We start from the raw sequence: 12,415 nt of genomic DNA on the forward strand, positions 1-12,415 counted from the left end.
TGCTTTTATTGCTGAAAATGTAATCCGAGCAAAGCAAAGGAGGAAAGAACCACCCGCAACCCAAACAAACTTAGCGAATACAAAATGAAAAGCAACATCAATTTCACTGCAGACAAACCCAGTCACACAGATTAAGCAAGCACAATACTGGTGCGTCTTATCTCTGACCACAGGAGGAGGGTAGACAGATTCTACAGGATGAAGAAATTCAGACTATGTAATAGGCAGAATCAATTGTTACCTGCCTCAATCAATGCCGCTCCACTTTCACTGTTCAGCAGCTCACAAATAATTAAAGTTATCCTGGACAAAAACCTCATCTGTAATGACTAGCTAACCGCCACCATGACAAACTTCAAAGTCAGTGATATCAATCTGAATTCAATAGTGTGGAACTGGATATAGCTGATGAATAAGTATGAATCTTACCCTGATGGTCCATGCGCGCACTTCATCTGGGCCTGCAGTGAAAAAGTATTCTAGTTGGAGTGCTGCAAACCCAGCCTTAATGATCTTTGGCAAAGCGCTGAAATAAAATGAAACAAATTCACTCAACATATAACTTGATTGTGTCAGAGATCAGTATAGAGCTAAAATTATTCATTTCAAGCAGAAATGTTCAAGATATTAGTAACTGACCGTTCATCTTTCATAATACACTTGAAGAGGCCTGAATGCATATAACTGTTTCTAAAAAAATCCCTTCTAAAATTAGTTTTAATTATATTTGTCTGAATATATCATTTTGAATTGTTTACTATAAAAAAAAGAAAAATTTGATCTACCCATTCTACGACTATTTTCCTCCAATATTATTTATTTCCAGGACGTGGGTCATGAAAGCAAAATTATTTGATTGAAATCCAATGTTTAAACAATATATTAGTGTTACTCAGAAAAAAATTAAGGCAACTGATTCGCTCTTTCCCCTCCCCCACTGAACATGACGAAAGAGTTTTGGCGATCATTCCTTCTCAAAAATATACATAACTAATACCTATGTTATAATTAAAACACTGTACAGAGATGACAGATGACAGTTAAAAACTTAATTTAAAATAAATCTTTTCACTCTGTCTCATGGTAAAGAAAGGAGAAGATTCCCTCTTTATAATGGTAATTACTCTGTCATTTATTATTCTATCAGCGCAAGCAATTAAATTACTGCAAGGAAATAGTTGATAATAAAGTGTAGGGAAAATGAATGCTAATTAACCTTTGTGTCATGTTCGCTTCCAGATACTTCTGTCTCTCCTCAGCACTCAATTCTTGCAACTTGAGTTCCAAGGCCCCACTAAAAGGAATGACCAAGGCACCTGGGTCATACTTGTCCACCCACTCTTTAATTTTTATCAACCTGTAGACAAAAAAGGGCACAACATTATCTTGTAGTGCATGCATGACTGTACCACATTCATTATTATCAAGTAGCACATACATATTCATAAGAACTGCACGGTTTTATGACGCCATCTTTTTGTGTATGGCTTTCCAAGGTCAAGGCACTAACAGGCAGCAACTGCTTCAGGTATACGCTGTAAGATTTTACTGTAAAATCTAGTTTTACTTTAGTACAGTATCTATATGAACCATTATACAAATATTATAAAACTTCTTAAAGTTATACTAAATTTGCTCAGCATCAACACCTGTGTGCTTGAAAACCTCAATCTTATGATTTATTATTTTCCTTACTCTACAAGGTAAAATTTTAAGAAGCAAAAACATTAAGTCCTGCTTGTACAAGAACCAAGCTTAAGAAGTGCCAGCTAATTCTGAAGAGTTTTTGCCAAATAAATCATTTGTTCTACCCAGAATTTTATATGCCTAGGTCAGCTTCCTCTTGGACTAATAAGAGCTTACATTTGTACCTGGCTTTGAGGGAGATTTTTGCTAATCGAAACAAACACATCCAGAAATGCACATTTACAAACCTAGCTGATTGTATCCACACTGTTCTTACTTATGCGGAGGAAATAATTCCTTTAATCACAAAGGGTTTGGAAAGCACAATCAGTTAGGGAATAGACACCAAGTTGTTACCCAAAAAGATGTTACTGAGTGATTTTTTTTTCCCCCTTCCAGATCATGGGTTATTTGGGCAAAGCAGTAGTTAGAATATAAATGAAATAAGTGTAGTGAGGGGCACCTGGGTGGCTCAGTGGTTAAGCCTCTGCCTTCAGCTCAGGTCATGATCTCAGGGTCCTGGGATCGAGTCCCGCATCGGGCTCTCTGCTCTGCAGGGAGCCTGCCAGAGAGCCTGCTTCCTCCTCTCTCTCTCTCTGCTTGCCTCTCTGCCCACTTGTGATCTCTCTCTGTCAAATAAATAAAATCTTTAGAAAAAAAAAAAAAAAAAGGAAATAAGTGTAGTGAACACATTAACCAGGTTCTGATTCTACACTACTTTGCTAGCTCTTTATTCCTGGCCAGGTTATCAAAACCTTCTAAACCTCAGTTTCCTCACCTATTAAAAATGGAGATAATTTGTAGTACACATTATATTGTAATGAACCTGGAAAATTAATGCCTGGCAGAGTAAACAGCATTACCATTATGATTATTACTGTTAATAATAACAGTATTTACTGTTACTAATTTTAATTCTCAGATAATTATAGATGATTTTGCTAAAATTTTTTTTTAAAGATTTTATTTATTTGAGAGAGAGAGAGAGAAAAAGGTTGGGGGGGTTTGGGGCAGATGAAGAGGGAGCCCCAATGAAGGGGGCTCAATCCCAATACCTGGGGACCATGACCTGAGCCGAAGGCAGACACTTTACTGACTGAGCCACCCAGGCGCCCCTATGCCTATGATTCTGGAATAGGGTTTAGTACGGAAGTGAGTACAAATTTCACAGAAACTTATGTTAAAAATATTAATGCATACCATAATCTTCTATAATCCTATAAGCCTCCCACATTTACACCAAGGTTTTAATAGCTATTATGACAAAAAATTGTGGCAGGAGTTCTTTAATCAATGTCAATGTCACAATAGGGGAAAAGAAACACAAAAACTAAACCACAAAATCACCAAAACTCACCTATCAAAGAAAATGACAGGGGATCACAGTTATTATAAAATTAAGAATGCGGCCTACCAAGTAGGATTTATGATCGGATAAGGGAATGAAAAATTCGCATAATAGTTTGCACATGTTTGTTATATAAGGCTAACCTATAATTACTTACTTAATGTTATCAGTAGTTTCTGATCTTCATAATATTTTTTTTCCTTTGGTCACATCCTGAAAGAATGGGCCAATCCCTAAGATGTACTTTGGAATAAAGTGTGTGTCCTTTAAAATAGGAAATCCAAACCAGATATTTTCCTATCCAAAATTATAAAGGACAGGTTAAAGGAAAAAGGGAAAATTTGTTTGTATTTTTGCTACTTTTTAAAAGATTTTATTTTTCTAAATAATCTCTACACCCAACGTGGGGCTCAAACTCACAGCCCTGAAATCAAGAGTCGCACACGCCACAGACTGAGTCTTTCAGGCACCCAAAAAATGAGAAAATTTAAACTGATACTTCTGCCTATAATAACATTATGAGATTCTTAGTTACTTTACAGACTTACACTGTTCAAACAAAATGATATGGATTAGTAACATACGTTTACAAGTCAGAATCAAGCATGTGTATGTATGGAGAGAGAGAGAGAGAGATCCATACCAAATACAATTCAGTGAAAATGAAATAAAACAAGCCGAGGTAAAAGGATAATATAAAAATATCATACACATTTTGTTTCATAAATATGGTCAACATAACTAATAAAACCAGAACTGTTATGAAACAACAAGATAAGAAATAATTACTTTGGCTAAAGCACCAATTCAGAATAACAATAGTTCTACCCTGTCATTTTAACAGCCTTTCCTGCAGAGTCCTCAGAGGGATTATTTGCATTCCTCAGGTGTTCTATTGTACAATTCAGATGAATAAAGACTTACAAATCATTCCTCTACCGCCAATGTGAGACTTTGATCTGGTGAATACACCATTGTACCTTAACTATAATTGGCAAAAAACCTGACAGTGTAGAGCATCACAAGCTTAATAACAAAGGAGAATATCTCAAAGTGTTGACAGATGATCTTCATAATGCAGAAGCAGAGCTGGTACATTTTAGCAATAAATGAGCACTGAGGTCTAAAGGTCTCTAAAGTGACTGACATCAGACCTGCTATAGCCTCACTAAAAGAAAAAGGGACCGGAGCACTCTCCGTAAAGTGAGTTAGGCTCTTTGCCTGAAAGCTTCACTTTTGTGACTTTCACTGTCATAGAAAACACAGGGAAGATGAAAAGTGAGTTAGGTTCTTTGGCTGTCTGCTTTACTTTTGTTACTTTTACTATCAAACAAAAGTGAGAAATGTCCCAAAGTGATTTTTAATTACATATCTGAAATAAACCTTGGGTAATAAAAAAAAAAAATAGCACTCAATTTCGAGATTACAGACTGAAATACATATAATATATCTATTAGGTCTGATGGTTACAAAAGTGTGATAATGAGGCCAAGATCACAAGTTTGAACCCCATTGGGACCAGTTACCTTTGCAGAAAAATGTCTATTCTATTGCTACAAACCATATCCCAAACTATAGTTAGTTATCTAAAAATGTGTGCTACTAGCACATGAGGAATATGGAAAATGAAAGTTGAGCTCAGTACCACTACTAGAGAAACAATTTCAAGTACATTCTGTTAAAGTGACTGAATAATAATCTCCATATACAAATGTTAGCAAATGCCTAAGAAACCCATCCAATTGTTAGAGACCAAAATAATAAAATGGTAATGATGATGAAATTGTCATAGAATATTAAATTATTTGAGGGGAGACAAAACAGTAAAAACAGTACACTCCCAAAGAGTTAAACTGTAAAGACTGTGATAATATTCATTTTGCAAATTTATACAAACAGATTATTGCAAGGGAATCCGTTGTTCTCTTGATAAGGAGCCAGAGCCACGTTGATTTCCCTAAAGTCTTATGAATGACAAATGGAAAGAGGAATTGCCATTAGTTGTATTTTTCTCTCTGGTAATGATTCCATAGGAAGGGGACAAAGCAGGGACAGCCAGTTTTAAGACTAAAAGGATGATGCTCTGACATACACTGGCAGGTTGTGAGGTTAGACTGTTTGGCAGAATGAGATCTTTAATATTAAATTAGTATTAGATTTCTAAAAGATCATGTCTCAAACTTACCTTTGCTATTATAATCTGACCTTCTTAGCAAATCTTGAAATTCCAGATTCCATAATTTGATTTTCCTAAGGTTAATTTACATTGTTTGTATTTCTTTTCCCAGATGCTAATTTTACTTTTTTTTTTTTAAGCATGTCCACATATTTCTCCCCCTCCCCCAAATTTATTTATTTATTTGAGGTAGGGGAGGGACAGAAAGAGGGGGAGAGAATCTCGAGCATAACATTATACAGGGCTCAATCCCATGATCCTGATCATGACCTGAGCCAAAATCAAGGGTCGGATGCTTAACTGACTGGGCACCCGGGCACCCCTAATTTTATTTCTAAAAATTCTATTTGTTTCTCTTTCAAATCTACCTGCTCTTAAGTAATGTTTTACTTGTCTAATGAATTCTAAGTCCCTTCCCATATTTTAAACAGATTAATTTATAAGTTCTTTCTGGGCTGCCTTAATTACTTCTGGTTTTTTGGGCAAAACTCCGCCTCCCACCATTAATCATCCACTAGCAGCCTCTCTCAACATGGTTCCTGTGTATGTGCCGTGCTGTTCTGGGGTGTGTAGTCATTTGGCAGCAGCAGTCAAGTTCCAAAGGTCTGCTGACCCCTGTGTTTAGAGATGTATCTGTGGGCTAGTTCTGTGTTTGTTCTTCCAGGAAAAGACCTACAGAGGGTTGTGGGCTCTGGATCACTTAAAGGCTTAGTGTTTCTGCACTAGGTTATTGCTAATGCAAATTAAGGCCCCCTGCCTCTTAGAGTGCCGTCCTAGTCTCTAATTCCTGACAGTACAGTTTCTTTCTTTGTTCAGAAGGGGTGGGAATGGGAAGCCTTCTAGCATCTGAGCATGGGAAGGATCACTTTTTCTAGGCTTTATGAGTGAGCCTCATTCCTGCACCTGCAGTCTGTCTGGGGTCTCTACCTTGACTTATTCCTATGACCGCCAAGGCCTCTAGGCCATATATAAGTTGGGTTTTTTTTTTCCCCTGAGGGCCATATTCTATTGATTTCACTCTCTACTCTCACTGAATTTCCTCTTTGTTTTCGGCACCTAGAAAATCCCTTACTTGCTTTCAAGTCCTTCTGTGTGTTCTAAAAATACCACACCATATCAAGACCACCCTTTTCTGGTTATTTTCTCTGGTGGTGTTTCTATACATTAGGAACAAGAATGGAGCTTCCTGTACTGGTTCAGACCACCATCCTAACTCAAAGCTCTCCATACTGGACTTAAGTCTTCCTTTCTATTGTGTTCTAATACAACAGCTTTCAAACTTTTTTTGAACATTATCCACAGGAAGAAATAGATTTTACACTTGATTCAAACATACGGTGCACAGACATATTATTTTTATACACATATCCAAACTGACACAGGTTTCACAAAACAATACTTACCTTTCTAGTGGGAAATAGGACAATCCCAATGGTGCTATTTGATATTCTACATAAAACTAAATTTTTATAACTTAAAATAACCCCCTGAGATAGTTCTCTCTAACATATTTTAGGGGCACCTGGCTGGCTTAGTCGGAAGGCATGGGACTCTTGATCCTGGAGGTCATGAGTTGGGAGCCCCACCTGGGGTATAGTGATTACTTAAACACAACTTCAAAAAAAACCCCAAACCACCTTTATACTTTAATAAGAACTTTAACTTTTTTCTACACTTCATGTCCATCTAGCCATTGAACTACCTCCTAGCTACTAAATTCTGATTATATTTTCTAAAAATTCTTAAAGATGGCTCAACCAAGGACAAAACCCAAGTTATATTACCATTTAGAGTATCTTTGCTGAACATTAAAACTCTCTCAAATCTGTTCATCCTAGTTTGTAATATCAAACTGTATTTAACATCTTTAAAACTGTTACATATGGTATTAGATTCTTAAATACAACCTACATAATTTTCTGTGTGAATCTAGGTCTTAGCTTTAAAAAATCAGCAGTGACAACTTGCCTCTGACTGAATATAACTGTTGGCAAGAACTATATGTCAATATTCAGAAAATGATATAACTTATAAAAAGGACAATTTAGGGCTGGTTCATTTAGTGATTTAATACCATTCAGTCAACGTTATTAGAATTTACTAAGTTAGTTCATCTCTTGTTGTTCATGGTATGGATGTACCATAAATCCAGGGGGCCCTGAAAAACACTGAGGTCATTTCTAGTCTCTTCCCTTGCAGGTTTACTCTCATTTCTATTAGAATTGCCCAGAGTACCAAAGAATGACTTTAAGATATCACATTCCTTTTTTCCATTTTCCAAACATTATCACAGCAAATTAATGTCAATTTATAGTATTTTAAAAGAAAAAGAAATACGACTATGGAAGATAAAATCATCCTCTATGGATGACATAAACATTAATTCAGTTCTTTCACAAATGACAATAAGTAACACTAGAATTATTAATACTAAAATTAATATACAATGTACAAACTGAAATATATATCCTATAAACAATATTCATTCAAGGCCAAAAATGAGCTCTAGAAAATCCAAAACTACCAACTCTTCAGAATTCCTTGACTAAAGTTATTAGAATAGAGCTATGAAGGAAGTTAGTGGCAGCGCAGGGGGCGGGGAGGAGGAAGAAAGAAGAAATACCAAAAAAAAGTAAACTCTGTCTAACTGAAGAGTGTCTAAATAATCTAATCCCTATTCCAAAAGAGATCCCCAGCTTCGATGTACATAACAGACTTCAACTTTCCCTGCTCTTGTCTGATTTCATGGAAACTGTCCCGGATAATGAATATAACTTTGTTCCTCAAAGTGTGGTCACGTCATTTGGCTGTCTCCTGGAAACACAGAACCTCAGAATCTGCATTTCAACAAGACCCCCAGGCACTTCATAGGCATGTCAAACTTGCAGAGGCACTGAACTAAAGGACTTTGAAAATAAGAGCACATTAACTGAAAGGACAAAAATGTGTCTGAGATAACTCTGCAGACCGACTATAACTGAGCTCATGCTGACCACCTATCCCTCTGATATGAGGGGAATGAGATAATGAAAAAGTTCCTGTTTACATCCTCTAGGTTCAAAACCAGAGGAGAAAAAAGGCACTAGAATTTCAGGAAGTGTGAGGTTAATGTTTGCTGTGAATCCCCTGCAATGTTGAAGAAGTTTCAGATTCACAATAAAAATAATTAGTTTAGGGGCACCTGGGTGGCTCAGTGGGTTAAACCTCTGCCTTCGGCTCAGGTCATGGTCTCAGGGTCCTGGGATTGAGCCCCATATCGGGCTCTCTGCTCAGCAGGGAGCCTGCTTCCCCCTCCCTCTCTGCCTGCCTCTCTGCCTGCCTCTCTGCCTGCTTGTGATCTCTCCCTGTCAAATAAATAAATAAAATCTTTAAAAAACAATAAAAATAATAAGTTTAGACAGCATTACTATATAGTCAACAGTTTATTTTATAAGACATAATTACACCTGTCTTAGTCTAATAAGCTTCAATACCTGGAAAAACATCTGTAGTAAGTTAGCTTTGTAGTCTAGATTCAAATTATAAGAAGTGACTCTTACGGAAAGCACTTTGTGAAATTTAAATTCTTATCAAGTAAATGGAGTATTATGCTACAAATTATTCCCTATAAGGACCTCACAGAACCACTGTCTGAAAAACTCCATTCATTTTGCACTATAACAAAATGGCATTTGTATACATCCAACCATGTGTGTATATAAAAGGGAATAAAACCTAGAGAAATGGGCATTCCTTTGGCCGCAAATAAATGAAAATCGGGTTTCAGACTCCATTTCAAGGATTAACAAGATTTCTGACTCTAGGAGTAATTGGAAGGTTATACGGAAACTGAAACGATAGGTGTTATGACAAGCAGGCAACCTTAAAGCAAATTAGGGCAATTGGGATATACTTATCCTAACACTTTTGGCTCACTGTGACTCCAGGATTTCTTAAACACTTAATGTGCTTAAAAAAGTATAATATATGCAATTAATCTCTATGTGATGAACAGGTCACAACTGTATGGGAATATTTTCCATGTTCAGCAAAAAGGCTGTTTAAAAAAAAACAAAACCTTTCAATGAATAAACAGGAGGAAACAGCAGGATGAATCCTAATTAGTCTGAGTAAATCATAGTAATCCCATTCTTTAGCTGGCAACTGGTTAGAGAATGGGCATGCGAACCAGTTCTGGTCAATGGGGAATGAAGGAAAGCCTCCTACGGGCTTTAGAAAAAGATTCTGAATGGTTCCTTTGGCTTTGAAACAGTGAAAAGAAGGGATTCTCTACTGGACACTATGTCTGGATATTACCCCTGGAACTCCAGAGGCCATTTTGTGACCAAAAGAATCAAAGTGGGGAAAGATGAGAAAAACCCTTCTTCCCAATAATACCACAACCTTGAATTAAACAGGAACACTGAGGAGCACCCAGGTGGCTCAGCCGGTTAAGCATCTAACTGCAGGTCATGATCTCCGGGTCATGAGATAGAGCCCCCTATTAGGCTCTGCACTCAGAGGGGGGTCTGCTTGAGATTCTTTCCCACTCCCTTTGCCTCTGCCCTTCCCCTCTGGCATGCTCTCTCTCAGTCTAATTAATTAATTAATTAATTAAATCTTAAAAACAAAAGCAAAAACCAGGAACACAAAATTAAACAACCCTAGAGACATACTATTATGTATTAGGATGGTCTTTGTTATTTATAGCTGAAAGCAACGGATACTGATAATGACTGCATTTTAGGGTTCTCTTCATTTAAGTGTATGAGTGCAGTTCTTCTTAACTGGTGAAACCTCCAATTTTTACTTAAGACCAGCTCCTGCAGAGCTTTCCCTGAGCTTCCACATGGACAGAGTGCGTCCACATGGACACACTCCACCTTACAAATTGCCTATTTTCTTATCTCCTCCCACTATAATAAAAACTTCCTGATGTCAGAGACTTGTCTTTCTTTGTTCATGGATATATCCACAGAACTCTCCTAGCACAGCACGGACACAGATGCTCAAACATATTCTAAATGGTTAAGACGGAAAGAGCTTTAGACTAATCACTGGCTAATTGACTACGGGCAGCTACTTAAGGTCTCTTAGTTTTAATTTACTCATCTGCAAACTGATGAGTAGTTTTCCACATGTTCTGGGTTCCCCAACGAAGCTCCCAAGGTACTGGGAAAGGAAAGGGTGCAGAGATGAAGGAAGGACAATGAAGGTGAAGGACCCTTCACTTTCGTATTTCAATCACAGCTACATCACTCTTATATGTTGAATTTCCGCATCAGATTTCATCAGAAGAAAGTTCTGTTGTTCTTAACAACTCTAAAGTTCAATGAGTAGGCGATCCTTTTCAGATGGCAAATTACCATTTTATGGCATAAGCCAGAAACTGAACAAGTGCTAAAACCTTTCTGTTTAAATGCTACTGTTCAGCACCTTAAAAAAAAAAAAAAAAAAAGATATTACTTATTTGAGAGACAGAAAGGGAGAGAGAAAGAGCGTGCACCCATGCGTGGGGACAGGGAGTAGAGGAGAATGAGAGGGACAAGCAGACTCTGCTCAGAGAGGAGCCCAACACGGGGCTCAATCCCACACTCCTGAGATCACGACCTGACCGGAAATCAAGAGTCAGGGGCTAAACCAACCGAGCCACCCAGGTGCCCCCTACTGTCCACCATCTTTAAAAGAAAAAGAAAAACCCTCCCCATTTTCTGTGACTCTCTATTCCCTCACATAGACTTTTCATAGCACTGCTCTTCTTAATGTTTATGGTCTTCCACCCAGCACTGATGAACATACTTACCCAGTTATTAGGGCAAGGAACTTTTAAAATATTTTGTTCACTGCAATACTCCCAGCACCACTTACAACAGTGCCTTGGCATAAGCAGATGCTCATTAGCTGCTGGGTGGATTAATGAATAGGAATGAATTAAGCTGAAAGTTAATTCGTTACTGGTTCTTCTGCCATAGTCAACCTGTAGAAATTAGTGAACTACAGTTGACTTGACCCCTGTAAGGATGCATGTTTATTAGCTACAATGGCAAAGTGAAAACCATACTAATAGAATATGGGGGAAGCATACCTAATTTAGGTAAGGCTATATAAAATTCACAGGGTAGTGGGTTTTTTTTTCATTCCCATGTTAAATCTGTGACCTCAACTACTATAATTCAAGTCTAAACCATCCAGGTTTATTGTGAATGAACCAAAAGAAGCACCTCAAACTTTAAGATGTTCCTCGAATCTCATGCTTCTTACTCCTTCAAGGCTACTAAGTTATGATTTGTGTTCATACTGATGGTCCCAAGCAGGGTACATTTTTGATACTATAGAGCAATTTTCTCAAAATACAGTTTCTGGACCACCTGTGAAAACCTAGATTTGTGATCTCTGCAAATGGGATTTGCACCTAACCCTGACAACACTTTGTACTCTGATGTCTGATAGCCAGTTTTTTAATCTCTTTCTTTTTCTTTGCATTTCTACATTCTAGCTTTAAACATTACATATAGAAATATCCTGTGATTACAGTGGTCATGAGGTATGAAACCAATATTTGTAGCTTGAGACTGTGAAACTCTGTTAGCTGCAAGAAAAACTTCTCAACTATTTTATGATCCTATAGATATGAGATTACTTCTGGCCCCTGTGCTCTAAGATAAACTATCTTTCATTCCACTTTTGTACAAAGAAGAAGACACCAGGTTGATGCAATCTATAATCAAAACATATATTTATATGGAGAGCCATAGATCTTGACTTAATTATCACAAATATATATATATATATATATTTTTAAGAATGGAGATGGTATCAGAAATGAGACTTCCATATCTAGACTACTTACAGAGATGAAGAAAGTCAAACAACAACCTTTACTATCTTGGGAGAGGTGGAGGAGGAATAAGACTGTGTATACATGAGGGTGGGAGGAAGGGAGAGCATGACTTACAACACATATGTTATAGTGGTAGTGTGCCAAAGAAACACAGTACCATAAACATGATGAAAACTTTAGTATCAAATCTTTTTGAGATTGGGCTTGTAAATGATAAAAACTAACCTGAGATAGAAACATATTTTACAAAAGAAGTGTACTTGCATAAGAAAATTACAAAACATTATTGACAGAAATAAAAGACTGAAGAGGAAAAACATTCATATTCGTGGACTGAAAGACTGAATGTTGTTAAGATCGCAATATTCTCGGGGTGCCTGGGTGG

General features: G+C 37.2%; 1 protein-coding gene across 1 annotated transcript in view; it reads right to left on the minus strand.

Moving 5' to 3' along the window:
- The window catches only part of OLA1 (Obg like ATPase 1), a 180,668-nt gene that overhangs the window by 5,524 nt on the left and 162,729 nt on the right, over positions 1–12,415 (minus strand). The window contains exons 8-9 of the mRNA XM_047722194.1: positions 1,217–1,357; positions 430–526 (exon numbers count right to left, since the gene is read on the minus strand). Coding sequence (XP_047578150.1) covers positions 430–526; positions 1,217–1,357 — 238 coding nt within the window. The remainder of the gene's footprint in view (positions 1–429; positions 527–1,216; positions 1,358–12,415) is intronic.

Source organism: Lutra lutra, chromosome 3, assembly GCF_902655055.1.
Source record: "Lutra lutra chromosome 3, mLutLut1.2, whole genome shotgun sequence".
NCBI classification, from domain to species: domain Eukaryota; kingdom Metazoa; phylum Chordata; class Mammalia; order Carnivora; family Mustelidae; genus Lutra; species Lutra lutra.